At 45.7% G+C, this 19,869-nt stretch overlaps 1 protein-coding gene across 2 annotated transcripts; it reads left to right on the plus strand.

Moving 5' to 3' along the window:
• Positions 1 to 601: 601 nt before the first annotated feature.
• On the plus strand, positions 602 to 19,316 carry EIF4E2 (eukaryotic translation initiation factor 4E family member 2). 2 transcript variants are annotated; one of them, XM_059479275.1, is made up of 8 exons: positions 609 to 797; positions 1,536 to 1,650; positions 2,762 to 2,896; positions 5,627 to 5,731; positions 8,516 to 8,668; positions 8,756 to 8,892; positions 16,260 to 16,338; positions 18,842 to 19,316. In XM_059479275.1, the coding sequence occupies exons 1-7, from the start codon at positions 778 to 780 to the stop codon at positions 16,303 to 16,305; spliced, it is 711 nt and encodes a 236-aa protein (XP_059335258.1). In that variant the 5' UTR covers positions 609 to 777; the 3' UTR covers positions 16,306 to 16,338; positions 18,842 to 19,316. The 2 variants fall into 2 exon arrangements, with proteins under 2 accessions (XP_059335259.1, XP_059335258.1); XM_059479276.1 differs by lacking the exon at positions 16,260 to 16,338 and having other exon boundaries at positions 602 to 797.
• The last annotated feature ends 553 nt before the right edge of the window (positions 19,317 to 19,869 follow it).

The raw sequence follows: 19,869 nt of genomic DNA on the forward strand, positions 1-19,869 counted from the left end.
AGTTGTTTAGCATAAGTAAGTTTTAAGTAGACTGAGTTACACCAAGTTATAATATTGTGCGATTTAATATGGGGTTTTTGCTTTGCTTGCTTAACATGAGTACCTGGATTACATAGGCAACGATTTTTTTTACTCTTTCCACATCACAAATTGATAGAGAAACAGGAACTATGGCACTCAGAACTCTATTTACTAACTCTGCCAGATAGCAGAAATTACTGGTCAGAGATTTGCAAAGTACTGTGAAAAGACTGCGCTCATGGAGTAATGTGGGAACAGATTCATTAAATGCAAGGAGATGCTGAAGGAAGGACTATAGCCCTTATCCTCTATGAAGTGTCCATTACTACTTCAGGAGCTTGCAGGCTCATTACTGGGACATTTTTCCCATTTTCTGTACATGAAGAAATGAGCGATGGGGAGGGCGTCGAGCTGGGGTTCCCTGTCGCCACAGGAAGCAAGGTGGGAAGATCCTTTGAAGAGTAACTGAGTTCTCAAACTGTATTTACGAGAGCAAAATTAATTGTCTGAATAATTTGTAACTCTCTGGCTCGCTCCCGGCGCCAGCCACGCCCCGCCCAAGATGGCGGCGTTGCCCTGAGGGCTCTCCCGGCCGCGCGTTCCCTTCCCCGCCCGCCGTGCGCTCTGTTACGGCTCCGGGGGGAAACGCGGGAGGGTATGGCGGAGCCGCCGGAAGCGGCGGAAGAGTTCCGCGGGCGGACTCAGCAGGGCGGAAGTCGCTGAGGCGAACGGGGGTGGCGGCGGCAGCGAGCGACGATGAACAACAAATTCGACGCGTGAGTGTCACCCCCGAGCCCCCCGGCCGGGCCCCGCTGCGGGGCCTGCACGGCCCCGAGCCCCGCTGGCGCCTCCCGCCGTTGCCCCGGCGCCGGGCGGGCCAGACGCGATGAGTCACGGGCTACGCACAGCCCCGTCCCTGCCGCCGGGGCCCGGCCCGGCCCCGAGGGGACGCGGCACCGGGAGGTGTGGGCGGTGGGGTCGGTGGCAGGCCCGCACCGGGGAGTCGCAGGCCGCCCCGTAGCCACGCTTGTCTCTCGCCTTTTCCGGCCCTCGGCAGGGAATGGGGCGGGCGGAGAGACCTGTGGGGTGCTGGCTGCTGGCGCGGTGTCTGCTCGCCCCAGTCGCAGCCTCTGCAGTGCTGGGGGGCGTGGGGAGCGGGGCGGGCAAGAGTCAGCAGAGGTGCGGTGACAGGGCTTCGTGCGGGCCCCCTGAATAGCAGGGAACCCCAACAGGTAACTGGGGTTTCCTGTGACAGATCGGTATCCAGCACAAACTACTTGAGTTTGTTCCAAAAAGCTGTTTCGTTGTTCACTTCGGCTTAAAAGTGCTTGTCCAAGATGCCTGTGATGGGCATGAAAGCAGAAGTAGTTTTTACTGTGTGGGTTGTCAAGTGTAGATGTCCAAACTGTGGTGGTCCTTGTACCATGGAAGAGCTTTGGAACAGAGAACTACCTGGGCTTGGTATGAACCTTCTCAGCTGTGTGATGGCTTTCTTTGTTATTTTTCTTTACCAGATTGAAAGATGATGATAGTGGAGACCATGACCAGAATGAGGAAAATAACACACAGAAAGACAGTGAGAAGGAAAAGAATGATCGTGAGAAACCACAGAGTACTACCAAGAGGAAGGTATGGTGCTGCCATCTCACTCCTCTGCCAGGGCATGGTGTGGAGTGCTGGGAGTCAATCCTCAGTTCAGGGATAAGGAAAATAGATCTTGGAGGGCTGTGGTCTCAGTGCATTGTTACTGCTGCAGTGAAGACAGAGGGACTGGGCTTGATTTCAGTAATTTGATGGCACTTTTGGAGGTCTCTCATCCAAGGGGTGAATGCTCCCTTCACTAACATAGCTGGTGTCCTGCCAGGCTTTGGAGTGGAAATGAGAAATAAGGCTTTATTTTCATCCAAAAACAAATTTGGAGGAGGACATGGGGAAAGGACTCCTGTCTGACAGGACAGCAGTGGCTTGAAGGTGCTTTGGCAGGCAGTGTTTGTGACACTGTTGAAATAACATTTAAGATGTGTCCCTGTGTGTAATGCAGCCTGGTGAAGAAGGCATAAGACATATATCTCCCCTGGTTTGGGTTTTTTTCATCTTGTTTAGGAAACAATCCTTGTTTAGGATGCCTCCTGTGCTCTGTCTGAAGTAATGCAACCCTTGTAAACTTGCCATAGTCAAGAGGAAAGCAGCGATTTAAGCCCTGGTAACTCCTGTAACAACATCAAATAGTACAAGAAAAGGGCTTTGATTGGGGTTTTCTTTGTAAGTTTTGACTGCTGGTTAATGAGCTCTCATTGGCCTCTTTTGTGCTCATTAGGAGTATTTTCAATCAGAAATCAGTGTTTTGGAAATTCCAAAATGATCACTGCCCACTGCTGGTGATGGGCTCTGCCAAAGCTGACATAACAAGTTCTTAGATTAATCTTTTCAGAGCACTGGGGTGTTGGTTGCTTAAGGCAGTTGGTGTCACCAAAGAGTTTTAATTGCATTTGAATCATGATTCATTATAAGTGTGGTTTGTCCTTCCCAGAGGAGGAAAGTATCTTTTTATTTTTTTTCCTTAATTTGAAAAAGTTTAAGGTCTCACATTTCCCTTTTTAGTTGGTCTTTTTTTTTTTCCCCTTTGAGACAGGCACAGGACTAAGATAATTCAGTTTGAATGGTTGCTTTTCTATGCTGTAAATGCAATTTTGCCCTTTTGGAGGAGCATGCTGGGGTAACCAGGGCTCTGTGTTTGCAGGCTGTGGTGCCGGGGCCAGCCGAGCACCCCTTGCAGTACAATTACACCTTCTGGTACTCGCGGCGCACGCCCGGGCGGCCCACCAGCTCGCAGAGCTACGAGCAGAACATCAAACAGATCGGCACCTTCGCCTCCGTGAGTACCTGCTGGCCCCTGCTGTGGGAAAACAGGCCAAAATCAGGGAAAATTCGGGGGGCTAGGAAGAAAGTTAGGCTTAGTAGGCCCTGGGAAATGTTAGGCCTTGAGTTTGCTAGATCGTGTGAAAGTCCACCTGTGTAGTCAGTATATGATAATTGTTAGATGTGATTAGATATAATTATTGTTTAAAGAATCATGAGAGACTATGTTAGGGGTTTGAGGGGGATCATGAGAAATCCGTGCTTGGATGAAATCAATGTATACAACAGAACAATGTTTAATATTTAATATGTAAGTTATATAATGATAGAATATAAAACATGTTCGGCTCGAAACCGTTTCGGGGTCAGATTTGGGTCTGTGTACCCCTGACACCCAGAGCTCTTCAATAAAAGCACCTTCAAATAATAATTTTGTGATTATGTGCTTCTGGACACTTAACACTGTCCCTCACACAACCTGCTCCTCCTGGCCTGCTCCCTGTGTGCTGCCTCTGTCCTGGTGGCAGTGAGTGATTTGCAAGGCAAATGAGCTCTTGAATTTCAGCAAGAGATGTGTCTTTAGCACTTTTCCTCTGCCCTGTGCTAGACCTATGTGCATGGTACTAGTTGGTATAGTAATAAAAAAAAAAAAGAGCAGCCATGTAGTTAATTTATGGCTGGAGCAAGAGAAGGAACAGCTTTTCTGTTCCTTTTCTGTGTTGTCCCTCACACACTTCACCCATATTCCCAGCACAAACACTGTGTTTGGAATCTGGTATGCTGTATTTGCCAACAGCTGGTGGCCTGTTGTCTGTCTCTAAGTGATGAACAAGGTGCAGTTTGATGTTGCAGTCAAGTTCATTGGAAGGCAAATTGCTCTTCCTTTCTCCTTCCACTCTGTGGTTGCTTGTTCCTGGAATAAACTTGAGCGTGTCCTGAACAGGCTGTGTTGGATTTTGCATGGTGCTGGCAGAGTAAACCTGCCCTCAAGAGCCCAAGATGTGTAAGCAAAATGAGTCCCCATTACTGTTCTACAGGCCAGGAAGTCTGTTGGCTGTTTTCTTTCTATTTCTTCTAAGTCTGGTGTTTGCCCAGTTTTTTCAGGGTCTCTTATAAATATTAATTTTGCCCACCAGTACATATATACTCTGTAATATGATGATTTATAAAAACAGCCCTTTATTCCTTCTGGAGCATGCATAAAAATATGCCTGTCTGAGAGCTGGGTTGTGTTACTGTATGCACACAGGATAAGGGTGGGAAAAGAGCCTGTTGCTGTGGGTAGTTACTGCTCCTATTAGCCTCTGTGAGCAAGTACTTTCAGGTCAGGGGATGAAAAATGTGGCTGCCCCTTGATGTTCTGGCAATAACTTTTCAGTCTGATAAATCAGTGTAGACTTAGCATTGATTTTTAGCTCCTTAGAGGAAGAACATCTTGTTGAGAATTCTGTTGTCTGCTCTTTGCTACGGAGAATTTGTTGCTGTGCTTGGCTACAGTTCTGTTAGGATGGAGAGAGACTGGCCAGCATATTTGATAATGTGTTTGGGACCAAATTCTGTTTAAGGACATGGAAGAGCAAACTTCAGAAAGAATTGTCTAGCTGAGTCTGTGTTCAGATGTACTCCTGGCTTTTCAGTGGAAAGCTCTAAAAGCAGTGAAATGTGAGCCACTAGAGGGCACATTCCTTCACTGTGGGAGTGTGATTTCCCCACGGATGTTTGGACGTGCCTGACAAAAATAGATTGCTTCTGACCCCTCCTCAGGCTTGATTCATAATTTTATTGGCTATAAAAGCAAATTCCAGCTTGGATGGCAGAGGTCACAGATTGGAGTGGAATTCCAAGTGCTGACCAAGTCGTTAAGGTCTCTGATAAAGTGCTTGGGGTGGTCTGCCCCCTCCAGCTGCACTGCTGGTCTGCTTAATAGCTATTGTCTTACTGAGTAGAGTCTTCTTAAAATATGGAAATTCCACTTCCACTGCCTTGTTTGGTTTTAAAGATCCATCCTCTCTCAAATCCTTTCTTACCCAGAGATTCTCAAAAGATAAATATGCTACTTTTAAGAACTATAAAAAATAAATCCCTTGCCTTACAGTCAGATTGTCTCAAGCAGACACAGGGGTGCCAGAATGGAACTGGTCGAAGTGAAATGGTCCAAGTGTACCATGGCAGACTGTAAAAGGAAGTAACAGATATTTAAATAAAAACTCTGAATAGTGCCTTCTGATCTTAAACTAGCACCAGAATGTATATTTTGTCTTAAAATCTGCATACAGTAAAATTAAATTTAAAATAAAAGTCTTATTTGAAGGCTTCTGCAGTTTCCATGGTCACAGAGAGCAGTGGTTATGCAGGGCAAAGAGGTTGGCTGTAGCTGATGCCTTTGACGCATACCCAGTGATTGAAAGTTTGGGCAGTAGGAGTTAAAAGAGAAGTTTGGAACTGTTGTCCAGAGTTGCTGTTACCTTAGCACAGATTACTTCAGACAAACACTGAGTGACTTTAGAGGCACCCACTGAATGTTTCAGGTGGTCACCTGGTAATGGAGCCAGTCAGAAACAGGCACTAGGCTCTGACACTACTGTTGCCTTTTGTGTTGCCTAATCAATACCCTGGTGACAGGGAGTAGAGCAGAAGAGGGGAAGGTGGCTCTGGAGATTTGGTGTAAAAATGGCAGCCTGTTTCTATAGAAATCCTGACTGTGACCAGTTTGAGCAGCCTCACTGTGTGGTTGGTGTTGTTGCAGGTGGAACAGTTCTGGCGGTTTTACAGTCACATGGTACGTCCTGGGGACCTGACAGGCCACAGTGACTTCCATCTTTTCAAAGAGGGCATCAAACCCATGTGGGAGGTGAGTTGGAGCTCTCATTTCTGCCTTGATATTTTCCCACAATATTTTGGAAGGAACCTTCTACAGTAGAGGAACTCTTGTCATTAAGTGGCACTCCGTTAGATTTTCCCTGTAAGCTTGTCCTCAGAACTCTGTCCATGGAACCTGGCAGTCCTGCTGCCAGAGAGGGAAGATGGGGAAGTTGCTGCTGCACCCCCACAGAGGTTGCTGAACTGCCATTGCCAATGGAGGGGTACCCCATAGCTGCCTCCAGTGACAGCAGTGCAGGGCTTTCCTCTGGAAGGACTGGATCTCTCCAACAAAGCTTATAAAAACCAACCCTCCTTTTTCAGTCAAGGAGGTGCATATGGTTTAAAGCCTGCACACAAAGCTGGAGATGGAGAAACAACTTTGCCTTTTATTTACTATTTGCTTTTTTTGTTTGTTTTGGTTTGGTTCTGTTGTATTTGTTTGGTTTTGTTCCAGGGCACTTTAGTTTGCTTCTATTTCTATCCAAATCTGTTAAAAGAAATTTTAAAAGAATCTTTGCCCAGCAAATAATTCTCCCAGTTCCTGGCCTGCTTCCAGCAATGACCAATAGCATTCACAATATGGATATTTTATGTGTTTCTCTGAAGTACCTAATTATACTGCTTGGTCTTGAGAAATTTATATGTGACCCTCATTAGCAATTATTTTAAGCAAGGTATTTTATAGCCAGTTACTGCAAACACTATTTATATAAAATGTTTAACCCTCTTTGCACTTCTGGTGAGCAAGTTCCTCAGACAATGTGTCGACCAGAGTCCCCACGTTAATGATGCCAGAATTTCTATAAAGCATTTCCCAGTAGACATTTTAAGATGGAGATGGAGAGATTCTTTAGTATTTTTACTTCTGGCCCTACTTCCTTCTTATATTTCTAGAAGAGGACCTGAGATCTCACTTCTGGCCTTCCATTGCTGCATGCTTTGTAGGGCTTTTTTTATGCTTCTTTCTCTTCCAAACCAGTCCTTCATTACTGTCATTCTTATAGGTACATATGTGCCTCTGTGTAGCTCTGATCTTTTTCTGCATCCATCTGTGCCTTTTCTGGCAAAGTCAGAAGCACTAAGCATAATAATCCCTGGTGATTTACTGGGCTGCAGATCATTATTATTCTGGTGAAGGAAAATCAAACGCTTGACTGAACCGAAGCTTGTTTAACCTGAAAGAAAACTAACAACAATCATAAAGCACATGATACAGCATCTGCCTCCCAATCACTGCTCTCTCTCTAGTTTTGAACCTGCTTAAGCCACCTTTGAGGTATTTTTAGCAATATCACTCTCTTCTGATGCCCATTAGTCGTTGTGGAAACTTTGAAGAGTTAAACCCAGCTCCCAGGCTGTGATGTTCACAACTTGGAAAACAAGGGTAGTTAAGAGAAAGCAGTTTGCTTCTCACGGGATTCTGCCACATTCCTAGAACTTAGGTTGATTTGGATGGCTCCTGTCATGCTTTGAGGTTGTCTGGAGCTGACACCTTCCCCTTTCAGTCCAGCACATACCTGAAAAGTAAGAGTCAGGTGAATGCTGCTGTTATGCTGACACTTTCATGTTTCCTCAGGATTGCTTTGTTAGCACTTGCTGTCTCTGAGAGAGCAGACAAATGTTTAGTTTCATCCGAGCCCTAGAGAAGCTTTCAGGCTAAAATGAAATTAACTTTATTTCATTAAGATGGGTTGGGCTCCCTTGCCTGGCATCTTCAAGGTGTGTCCCAGCTTGGCAGAGGGGATTGCTGGGGATTTGGAGAGGGATGTCCTGTTTTGTGCAGTCCCCTCTGAGTCATTCTTTGTTCTCTGTTTCTGTCCTAGACCTGTCTTCCCTTACCCTTCCTAACTGCCACCTCTTTGACTTGTTCCTACCTCTCTGTCTTCAGCTTTGGATGGAATTTGTTCCCCTCTGACCTTGTAAGATTTCCCAGCTACAGTGTTGTACCAGAGAATGCCACAGTGTTCTGCACAGAGGAGGAGCTGCTCTTTGACATAGCTGTGTGTTCTGGGGAGCAGGGGAGGCTGGAGCAATTTCCAGCTCTTTGTCAGCTTCAAGATACAGAATCACAATATTGAGGTGACAGACTGGGTGCTTAGCATTAATTTTTTCTTTTACTTTCTCCCCTCATTTTGGTTATTTCCCTGGGTCACCACAGTCTGGAACAAACATTCAGGTGTATGATGTGTGATAATGTCAGAGAACAGGGTGATCCTTTCTGTGTTAGCACAACTTGTGAGCCCATTCTTGGAAATGTGGAAGGAAAATGTCTATCAAATTTTTCCTTGCTTTTAAAGTACTCTTTTACAAACTCTTTACTGGCCTTCCATGCTCTATGATGTGGGGGTTCTCCTGTTTTACAGGGATCTTGTTTTACAGCAGAACTACATAGACAGGGGATTAGACAAATGGTGACTCTGTCTCAAGTTTAGGAGTAGTCTTAAAGTCCTTGCCTCTGGATCTGTTTGTGCAAATTGGTAGGCTGGTTTTAGTCTTTGCTAGTGGGATCAAAACACAAGAACTCAAGTCATCAGGGCATAGAACTTGGTCTGGAAGGCTGAGGGCCATTGTTTCAAGTACTTAGTATTCAAAGTAAGTGGTTTTCCTCTGTCTCTGCTTATATGGGGGAGAAGTGAAATAAAATGCTTTTGCTTAAAAACACCTTCCTTGCCCCACCTAATCAATATCTGTTCCTGTTTGTGGCTCTGCTGTCTTTTGGGTAGCAGAAAAATAGCTAGGAGAAAACAAATCAATTTATTTCCCCTCTTCCTAGGATGATGCCAACAAAAATGGTGGTAAATGGATTATCCGTCTGCGGAAGGGCTTAGCATCGCGGTGCTGGGAGAATCTTATTCTGGCCATGTTGGGAGAGCAGTTCATGGTGGGGGAAGAAATCTGTGGGGCTGTTGTCTCTGTCCGATTCCAGGTGAGTGCTTTTGAGAACTGTGCTTCCATGTGGCAAGGCTGCAGAAAGTGCCCTGTGCTCACCCCTCCCTCCCATGCTGTTCCACAGGAGGACATCATCTCCATATGGAACAAAACAGCCAGCGACCAGGCCACGACAGCCCGGATACGCGACACGTTGCGAAGAGTGCTCAACCTACCTCCCAACACCATCATGGAATACAAAACCCACACCGACAGCATCAAGTACGTGTGCTGGCCAGGGGGGTGCTGCAGGGTGCATGTGTGCTCCAGCAGCTCACAGCATGCAGGCCTTGGCAGAAGTGCTCGTGTGCGTTAGGGCTGCTCCTGCAAACTGAAGTGCAAACAGCAGCGCTTGTTGCCAGCGCGCTTTGAAAGCCAGATTTCTGTGTGGTTGTCGTGGGTGTTTGGTTCCATGAGCAAAACCTTTTTCTTTTTTAAATGTGTGATCCAGGGTTGTTTTAACAATCCACCCAGCCTGTCACTTGGGTGATGGGCAGTCCAGGGTGGGACTGTGGCTCGATGTATTCAAAGACAAGATTGCAGTGGGGGCAGTCGAATAATTTGAATAAATAGAGATTCTGGGGAATAAAGTGCGGAAGCTAACAGGGATTTATAGTGCCATTAGACTTATAAATGGTCTTGGGAAAGTGCTGTGTGAATTTACAGTGCTGTACAAATGATTTCGAATCATAATAAACGTCATATATTAAGTCTTCCAGGCCCTGGTGACAGAGGCTCTTTAACAAGACTAGAAGATCGTGGTACACAGAGAGCACAGCTGTATTTTTAAATAAATGTATTATAGCTTACCATATCAGGCCATTCAGGGTGACTTTTATTTCCCACAAAGTGAGGAAAAATTGCATATATAGATATTATTTAGAGCTGAGTAATATGTTTTTCTTTTTTTCTTGAGTGTACTGTAAACTAATAGATCATAACTGATTAAACTATAAACTGATTAGGTGATATTGGTTAAATTAATACTTGAAAAGGTGCACACAGAAAAAAAAGTGAAATGAGTAAGACACTGATGGGGCAGAGAGCTTTCTAATCTTGCTTGTAATGAAGGTGCAAGTATCTTTCATAACTTTCTTTTATCATGCTGGCTTGTTCCACATAATCATGCTGTCATCAGTCTGTTGTCAGACAGTTTGATGGGATCCATCCTGGTTCTAGCAGACAGCTGGCTCCCAATTTTGAGTGTGGGTCACTAGTAAGTATACAGAAATCTCATTGAAACTGCCTGTAAGCATTTGGTGTTCCATGTGGCCCTCCCTCCTGTGTGCTTGGGAAAGAGAAGAGAAGAGAAAGAGATTATTTTTTCTGTGATTTTGCCACTAACGTTTCTCGTGCTCCTTTTGCCAGGAGAGGGCACTATGGACTCTCTGTCCATGCAGGGAAATAGCAATGTGCTCGTGTGGACACGCAGCCGAGTATTTTACTCCTGTTCAGCAGCAGCAGCAGACTGCAGGCTGTGGTGATGTGGCTTTGTGGTGAGAGCAGGGAGGCATTTGACTTTTCTCAGTCTCTGTAGTAAAAGCTGTGTGTGGAGCCAGCAGTCCTAAGCTGTGGTGGTGGTTCATGTAGCAAGTGTAAAATGGGAGTGGCGTGGCCTTTCCCTTGTGAGCTATCACCACCAGCACTTCCTAGCACAGAGAATGCTTCTATAGCAGTGTTTGTTTTTGCTCTGGCAGGTGTAAGGCCTTGAGTGATGGTGCAGCCAGTAGTACACCAGTGTAACATGCTGTGCTTCCTGCCCTCTCTTCCTGCATAGCATCCGAGTTTCATTTTGTGCTGCTGACGTGTGGTGCAAAATGAGCTTGTCTGAGAATAACAGGTGTTGGAGGTATCAAGTTTAGTAGCTCAGATTACAGCTGGGAGCAATTCTTAAGTAGAGGCCAACTGGCTTGTCTCCCACTCATTCTTCTGTGGGTAGGAGGGTTAGTAGGAATTGCTTTGATGATGTCCCAGTCAGGTAGGTCTAAGCAATTAACCTTCTGCCATGTAGGGCATCATGAAAGTCCCTTTTTTCCCATTGCCTAGCTAAAGCTGCAGCAGTCTGATTGCAATGCTCTCCAGCATCTCCTTCCAAAGGCACTGGTGTAAATTCAGAGCAGAAGTGCTGTCAGTGGAGTTTCTGTGTAGTGAAGCACAGACCAGCTTCTTGTGCCTCTCTTGCCTGGTACCAGCAGGCAGCAAGGGGCAGCAGCTGCAGAGAGGTGGTGGTGACTGCTTTGTGACAGAGAAGAGCAGGACAGCCCCAGCCTTCAGTCTGACTCTGCTTGGATAAGCTTCATATCATTAAGGTTCTCTCATTAATAAAGAATCTCTTGTGTAACTAGTTCTATCCTCCATGAAGTCTGGCTCCTTTTCCTCACCCATCTATCAAGTCCTGTTGAAATACTGTCCGTCATGAATAAACTCCACTTACGCTGCACATGTACCATGTGATTTATGACTGGGGAGGGCTTTCTAGCCAGCACTCTGTATTCACACTCTGGCTGTGTTTCATGAAAAGCTCTAATGGAAGAGCTGTGCTCTAGGCTTTGTCAGGGCTGCCTTTTGAGGGGGGCTCGTGGCATTTTTCATTTGTATGGGCTGCATCTCTCCACTAGAGCTCTGCTCATGTGCAGGGTTTGATTGGCATTGATTGTGCTTCAGGGAAGGGAGCATGCTTAGCAAGAAAAGAACAGGCATTTCTTAAAACCTTGCCTTTTAGGTAGTGAATTGACCTGGATTAGCTTTTGACACACTGTAAATGAATGCTTCTGTAGAAATTGCTAGCATGCCTCTCACTGTGGAACCTGAGCCCTGTGTTTCAGGTTTTGTATATTCCTTTTGTGATGATGCATTTCATATTAAATCATTTCTAGACACCATTTTTCATGAGTTGTCAGCGAGGCTGCAGCCCCCTTTGTTTCAGAAAGTGGTGGTGCTGCCAAGCTGCATCTGAAAAGTACCTGTTGCGTCACAGCTATTCCAGGGAGCTGTTCTGCATTCTGTCCTTCCTGCTCTCAGTGCTGGGGCTTGTGCATTTAGCTAGATAAGCAGATCTTTCATTGCAATTTTCCTGTGTTTGTCCTTTCTCTTGCTTGTGATATTGACGAGCTGCCTAAATCCCAGCAAGTAGAAGGGTCAGCCTAGTCTGTATGAATTTCCAATCTTGCTAGGAAAGCTAGAACAATCTCTTAGACTCTGCTAAATTCCTGGGGATTTATAGTACCTTAGGCGTTACAGTGCTGAGCACCTGAAGAGAGCATATGTGACATTTTGTGGGCTACCTTGTTTCAGTAGCTGGAGAGAAATTGCTTCTCTTTGTTCCCTCAGAGGTGCACTGAGAGAGGAGCACTCAGATGCAGTGAACCACTTAATAGGTTCAGTTCATCAGTGTTGTTAACCTTGGAGGTGACAAGGTCCAGAAGTGACAGTGACTTATGGACAGTGGTACTTCCTGTGGCTTGGAATTAAGGGCAAAATACCCAACCTCTTTTGCTGCCGTAGCAGATGCACTTTTTTTGAAAGCAGAATGTTGCCAACCACAGTCTGGCCATGTCTCTGCAAAGCCACTGAAAATATTCAGGTATCTGCAGTTGGGAGAGGGGTGGATGGAAAGTGATCGCTTCACATTTGACTTTGAGCATTGCAGCATGAAGTTCCTGGCTGCCTTGCCCTGTCTGAGCTTATCAGCCTTTCTTTTCTGCACTGATAACTGTGGTCAGTGACCATCTCCTTTCGTGAGAGCTCTCACCCACAACACTGTCCAGGAATCCCAGGCAAATTCAGCAACACTGCTTCCAGTGCCAGGAGGGGCCAGAGCAGTGACCATCAGCAGGTTACCACCGAGCAGGCTGGTGTGGAAATGTTTTGTTGCTGTGTGACATTACAGATTGTCCTGTCAGCTCTAAAGCAAGGCTGCTTTTTCTGGAAACAAATCTTTGCTTATTCCTAAGTGCCTGCTGCAGTGAGAGCTGAGCAGGGTATAAAACTATCCTTTCCTTTCAAAGTCACCAGTGATAACTAATGGGATGGCTCGAGTAAATGAGAAGAATAGTTGATCTTAATAGAGCTGGCACTGGGTTCATTTCACTGCAGGCAGCTGGAGGAAATGGCCTCAGACTATATTGTAGGTAGGAAAGAAGAGGATATCCTATGGAGGGAATAATGCACTATAAGAAGACTGCAGGGGTGAGATTCTCAGGACAAAAAGAGAGGAATGGCAAAAAAATGAGTAATTAAGCTGAGAAATCACTGTGGAAGTGACAGGCGTTGCACAAGAAGATCAGTGTTTACGAGACAAGTAAGCTGCTGGTAGGGTGCTTGTGAGGTCTCCCTTGTCACAGCAGAGTTCAGCTAATCCTGTAACTGTTGTGGTTTTAAAACACTGATTTACCTTTGCTTGCTAATTTCCAAAACCTTAGGAGAACTCCTCAGTGCTGCTGTTCTACTTGTGTCACCTGTGTCTTTGACTGTGTCCTAAATGGACTGGGCAGGGTTAACCTTGCCTAAAGAGAAATGGTGTGCAAAGGGGACCCTCACACATTGTCTGATGCCTGTCAGGGGAAGGCAGAGTGCCTTGGATCTTGCCAGCTCTAGAACATTGCATTGTTTCACCTTCTTCCATTCAGGTCTGAGAGCAGGAATAAAATCTAGAGGAGAGCAATGAGGTTCCAGATCTGATAGCTGTCCTCTTCTCCTGAGTCTCTGCAATACTGGCTTCAATTCTCCAGTCTCAGAAATGTTTCCAGGTGCTGAAAGTCTAAGAGCACTTTCATAGACCTGGTCTTTGAATTGGTGGATTCAGTGATTCTTTCTCCATCAACATAATATGTTTTATTCAGATGTGTCCATCATTTTGTGAAAGGCTTCCTTATCTTGGTGGCCTGGCTCTTACCAAAAAAGTGCCTATAACCTATTTATTTCATGGTTGGTTTTTTTTTCAAGGAGGTCAGTTTGGTTGTGTTTATTTAATTGTGTTATATTGCCTTTGCTCCTGGTACTGCCAGGCAGGTGACAGCATTATTTCAGACTAGAAGACTACCCTAGATGTTTTTTTCAAGCTGTTAGTCACAAAGTTCTTGTCTGGCTGTGAACAAATCCCAGGGGAATCATCCCTGGGAGCTGTGCTGCTCTGGACACCTGCAGAGTGTAGTGAGTGGTCAGTGTGCTGGGAGGTTCCATTGGGCTGGCAAAAGAGACAGACCTTGGTGCCCTTTGTAAGGTACCCTAAGTGCACTCTGAGCTCTCTGGATCCTTTTTAGCTGGGGAAGGAGAAGGTAAGGAGCAGGGTTGCACAGAGAAATAATGGAGGCAAACTACTGGGACTTAACTGAGGGTGTTTACAGAAAACAGCTAGTGCTGCTTGCACAATAGTGATTTGGAAAGCCCCTTGAAGCAACTAATACTGCCCTTCCTCTTTTTAATGGAGTCTTCCTCTTTTTTTTCTTTTTTTCTTTTTTTTTTTTTTTTTTCTTTTTGTTTTTCTTTTTGGGGAGATAGTGGCTTCTTTTCTATTTTTTTCCCTTCCAATTTACTTGCTGGGGCTAAAGGGAGCTCTGTCTGGGTCCTGACCCTGGGCAGTGGGGAAGAAGGTGGGAAGTTTCAACAGTTGTGGGTCAGGAATGAGTGTGGAAGAACAGCACTGGCTGGCTTTGTTTAGCCTGCCAACATTTCCATTTCCCATCTGTTCAATGGGAATAATCTAAGTGTTGGGGATCAATTCACTGAGTATCTGATCGCTGTGCAGACAGTATGGCAATAAGGTACTAAAAATGTCTATACATAAAAATAACCTCTTAGACTCTCTGGCACTGTGCCTTTGGCATGTCACAGGTCATAAAGATTCTGCCAGATGAAATTAACTGGCAGCCTTGTTCAGTATGGAATGTGAGCAGTTTGCTCTCCTAGTGTAGTTTAGGTACATTAGGGCAGACACATCCTAGTGGATTTTTTCAGTCAAGTCAGCAGATAGTTGGAGTCATTAGTAGTATAATACATATGAGGGTCTTGAATTAAAAATTCTTGGCTGGAAGAGCTTTTTCTCTCTGTCTGTTGAGGACAGAGATGAAGGACTGTGCATGATGTTATTGGGATGTTGGAACAAGGAACTCCTTAGTGTGAAAGGGGTAATAGATTATCAATCATGTTGACAAGTAATCTGTCCTTGTGTTTCTTCTGCTGAGAAGTTACAAGTTTGGGAGAACCATGGGAGAGGAAAGACAGATGTGATTGTGGGTGATGGGAATGTGGTAGAGATACAAGGAAGGTTGGAGGGAAGACATGAAGGTGGAGACTCTTTGACAAGTCTGGAAATGTGCGAAGATTACCAGCAACTAAGAGAGCTTCAGATTCAGAGTTTCTCTTCTCCCTAACTTTCTTCTGAAGTTAGGCTGTTGAACTCCAAAGTCTTTGTGTTTATTTGGGTTATGACTGCCTGGGAAAGAGCATGTGACACCTGGACTGCTTTTGCAAATTCCATTTGGGAGCTTGACTCTGAGGCTCAGGTAAGAGCCACATTGGTGGTCCAGTTGTGGCACAGGTGCTGACTAATACAGGGTTTCCATTTCTGGACTCTGCTATTGTGTTGCAGTGGCCTGATGAGGCAACGCACAAAGCAAAATGTGAAGTAGCTGAGAAGTACCAGCAGAAAAATCGAGAGGGTGGTCTGAGTTTATGATTGACCTGGGTTCTCTTTAAGGTCCCTCCAGCTCAATGGGACTCTGTGGCTTCAGAAAATGGCTTGGCATGTGCTGTAGGCATCAGTACTGTTTTGCTGGCACAGAGAACTATGAGGTTCTTTGATGTCTCTGATCCTAGAAGATAATAACCATGCTCACATTAACCTCAGCATGTTTTCCCTGAGAGGGTTTTCAGTATGCTGCCTTCATAAAACCGACAGCAATTTTTCAGTCTGCTGCCTTCATCCGTCAGGAACGTTCTCCACCAGGGAATGCAGTGTTGGACCTGTCCTTCTAACTTATCTAAAAACATTTTAATTTCAGAAAGTTGTGATGTTTTTACTGAGTCGTCATTAATAACGCAGGTTTACAATGGGAAATGAAACTTCCTAATAACAATTGGATTCTGCTGCCTTATTAAAGAATTTCGTAAGAACTAAGCTGTCTGGCATTGAAAGAAGCCCCTTTTGGGGGGATTACCTGCATATGCAGTATGTGGCAAAGCATGAGGCCAGTGACTGGCTGAGTTTAACCAGCCAAGGAATGTGATAATCCTCCAGAAAGACGTAACATGGGCTATTTTATGAGCAATAGGAAATGGATATTCCATTTGTGCCTAGGAAGGTCATACCTGTCTCTGGGTATTAATGTGGCTTTATCACCAGCAGCCAGTGGGAACGCTTCATGTCTGTGCAGAACGCTAAAGCTGCCGTGTGCTGTCAGATGTTTGGCTGGATTTTAAGGATGCTTCTATCCACTAGGGCTATCAGAGAATATTGCCTTGCTCTCTGAAGACAAGTGCCTTTTAAACGTTATTGAATGTTTCTGCTCTCGTTAAAAGTTAAGAAGCCTTTGATCTGAAGTGCTATTTTTTGGTTTTATTTCATTTTTTTTTTCCCTCTGGCTTGCCAGGGCCTGGGAGGAGTTTCATGGCCTGGTGAACAGCAGTGGCCGCTGATCGAATGCTCCCCCTCCCTCTGTCACACCCAGGGTAGGGCCTCATCTTTCTTCCTATGTGACTCCATGGCATACCTCTCAGCTTCCAACCTCCTTCCCATGGGCTGGCATGTTCTCTTGTCTTATGGGCCTGATGATGGGCCCATTCTGCTATTTGTTCTTTTCTAAAGGTCAAAATTACTTTAAATTTATTTTTTTTACCAGACCACCAGCATTTTCTGTTGAGGTGCTGTGTGCTATTTTGCTAATGTGTCCTTCCTGTGTATGAGGCACTTGTATCCCAGATCTGGTCCCAGGAGGCTGAGAGGTATGTCTTCAGCTTGGGTGTGTTGCCTAGGGTTGACTGTAAGCAGGTATGGAGTGGTAAATGAATCCTAAGCATATCCAGAGGGTGGACACTGCAAGAGGCACCTGGGGCCTGACACACAGCTCTTTAACAGTGGGCTGGAACAGAATAAATTAATTGGTCAATAAAAGCTTATTCAGGAAGGACACTCAGTAGCTACTGTAGGTAGAAATAATAATGTTGTGACTAATGAGACAACCACTCTCTACTGCTGGTAGTCAGCCAAGATATGCAGAGAAGATAGCCAAGGTGAGCCCAGGGCTGCTGGGAGCCTCACAGCTCAGATTGTTTTTCCCTGCAGTGCCCAATTCCCTGACAGCAGGCCCTTAAGAAAGGCCAGCAAGAGACCTGGCCATGAGAGTTGGGTTGATTGTAGCCAAGTGGGATCACTGGATTGCTGACTGCCAGAGCAGACGAATCTGCTGGGAGGAAGCATTTACATTGCTCAGTTCCCATAACTGGGCAGTGGAATGTAGCTGCTCCAAAACAGCTGAGCTCTGAGGAGCTGCTGGGGATCCCAAAACCTCCCTCAACAGCATTGGGTGAGCAGTGTTATCATACCTTCCTCTGAAGTCATGCGTGAAAATAATAACCTCTCTCTCCTCACAGGTTTGTTTTTTTGTGAGGATCAGTGTATACAAAATACTACGCAGGCACTTGGTATTGTTGTTGTTGTTAGATGACATTCACGTGTCCTTCTGGAAGAGGAAACCAGCTCACTTAATGATTTACCAGGCTCTGAAGGGTACAGGAAAACAGTGGCAGAGTTCATTTAGCTCTCAGCTGTATTGGGTGGCCTGTGCTGAGCACGGATGAGCAGAGGGCCTGGGGCACCCCAGCAGAGGCAGAAGGAGGGAAAAAATAGAGAAAAAACTGTCCACTAAAGAGCTACCTAAAGTGTGCTGTCTTCCTTGGGTAGATGGCACAGGTTAAAGTCCAGAATGGGATAGAAAGCCAAACCATTGTTGCAAATTAACCAGAATCCAGTTAATGAATCCTGAATCACGTTCCCAAATGCAGCCCAGCCTGCTTTTCTGGCTAGTGCAAAGGTGAACCCCAGTCTTCTGCAGCATGGTATTTGCTGTCAGGTCATAGCAGAGTAACTTTTTAAACTCTGAAGAGTGGTTTTTACTTCCTTCTGTTCTTCCAGTTCTCCATCCCACCTCCTGGAGGTGTTCCAGCCTGTGCTGGTACTGCTGCCATGCAGCTGCTGGCAGCACACAATGATAGCTCACGGGTTTGAGTGGAATTTCACAGTCCTGCACAGCACCTTGCTGCTGAAGTTGCTGCCTTTGCTCTTCAGCTATTTGATGTGATATGTCCTGAGGCATCCCTAAATGTTTTGGCTTGGGCAACTTACAGCCCTGTCCTTGTTTATGGGAAGAGCTGCCAAACTTACCCTCTCAAAGTAATTGTAATCTCCTTTTCTCAACACACTGCCTATTAATGTGGGAGTATGCTTTTCCTGTTGCTGCTGCTCACAGGCTGGCAGTAAGCAATAACAGATTTCTGTAACCTGCCCCATCTTCAGTTGCTGCAGTGCCATGAGACTGCACTGAGGGAGGTTGTAGCCCAGCACTCCTTCCTTGGTCAATAAGCCCCCACGGCTGTACTCTGAGTGAGCAGAAGCTGCTGAAGAAACTCCTCTGTTTAAACTTGAGGAAAACACCCTTTTCAGATTAGATACTTTTAAGGTAGGAGAGATCAGAGAGCTAAACTTGTTGACAGTATGACTAAATAGGAGGGACAGAGGCAGGGGGAGGTTGGTCTGATAGTGTATTTGTGTTCCAGGGGGAGGTTGGTCTGATAGTGTATTTGTGTTCCAAGCAGAATCCCCGAGATAAATGTTTGCTAAGGAAGAGACCTTGCAAGTTGTTTAAACAGCAGAATCTATCAGGGAAGTTTCCACATTTTCATTCTATCATTTGCTCACAGGAGATGACAATTTTTTCTTCTCACTGAATGGGGATGAACCAGGATCTCCCTCTGTTCCAAGGGTTCTGGAGTGACAGCTGACTTGTGTGAGAAGTCTGTAGTTAGGAAGATCTGCATGGGAGATTTAGCAAGTGTTGATTTTGAGTGATGTACTGGGATGGCAACACTGGTGGCTGTAGTGGGGACAATGAGGAGGTGCTGTGATCTGAAGGAATGCACATCTTTAACCACTTTTTTCCTTCCCTCTGTTTTCCAGGGATAATTCAAGCTTTCGAAACACAAAAATCACATTGTGAGAACAAGAGTTGGCACTAAGCTCCTCTCTCCGTGTTGAAAGCACTGAGAGTGGCCTCCGACCTCTGAAGGGACTCATGGGCCACTCTCGCACTCCTCCCTGGGGGAAGGATCCACCTGAAGCCCTCCAGCAGCAGCGGTGACAATAGAGGCCGGTTTTGTCTTACACAAACTTTTTTTTAGCAGCGGGGCGGGAGGCAGCCTTTCAATTAGCGGCGGGGCCCTCGGGGCCGCATCTTGCAGCACTTTCCTGTCTTTCTCTACATGGCACGCAGGATCTCTGGGATTCTGCCCCAACATCAGAGCCTTTTGCTGAGGGATACCAGTATTATAAATCTCTCTGCAGCTGGGAGGAGCATCCCAGTAGAGAGTCAGCCCTGTGGTTTTCAAATGCCCCTTTTCAGTTCTGCCAATAAATTATTGGGTCTCTTTGTTTCTTTCAGTCTCTCATTTTTTGGCTTTGTCTGAAATTCAGTGTGGTGGTATTTCTCTAGGCTGCTTGCTTTATCTTTGCCTCTTCTTTATGCTCCCAGGTTAGCAGTGCCTTGTACCCACCCCTTTTTGTTATGGAGAGGAATTTGAGCTTCCCTTAAACCAGGACAAAGACTTGTTTGGTGTTAGTTGCCTTCATTCTGTCTGTCTCAATAGAGAATTCAGGACCAAGCCTGCTTCTTGTGTGCACTGGGGTTTTTAAGTCCCTGGCCACCTGGGAAACTGGGCCCCCAGTGGGTTTAGCAGAAGAGGGCGATGGCCCAGCCTGCTGCTCAGAGCTGCGTGACAGCTGTGACCAGAAGAGGGGCTGGGAGTGACCCCCTGTCCTCCGGGGTGAGCCTCAAATGATGGGCTGCTGCCTGGAAAGCCAGCATGGCTGCAATTTGGATGCCACGGAAACAATAGGAGCTAATTATTTCCTCTGATTCTGCTTGACTACAACACTAATTGTACTCATTAACAGCTCGAGCCTTTTCTCTTTTTCCTTGGGGAATCTCA

The sequence above is a fragment of the Ammospiza nelsoni genome, chromosome 10, assembly GCF_027579445.1.
Source record: "Ammospiza nelsoni isolate bAmmNel1 chromosome 10, bAmmNel1.pri, whole genome shotgun sequence".
Classification (NCBI taxonomy): Eukaryota; Metazoa; Chordata; class Aves; order Passeriformes; family Passerellidae; genus Ammospiza; species Ammospiza nelsoni.

What these genes read in the sequence shown, in the direction of transcription:
- EIF4E2 (XM_059479275.1), top strand. Translation starts at nt 778, where the DNA reads ATGAACAACAAATTCGACGC. An exon ending in ATGAACAACAAATTCGACGC is followed by an intron (nt 798 to 1,535) that starts GTGAGTGTCACC and finishes TTTCTTTACCAG; the next exon opens with ATTGAAAGATGATGATAGTG. An exon ending in GCATCAAACCCATGTGGGAG is followed by an intron (nt 5,732 to 8,515) that starts GTGAGTTGGAGC and finishes CCCTCTTCCTAG; the next exon opens with GATGATGCCAACAAAAATGG.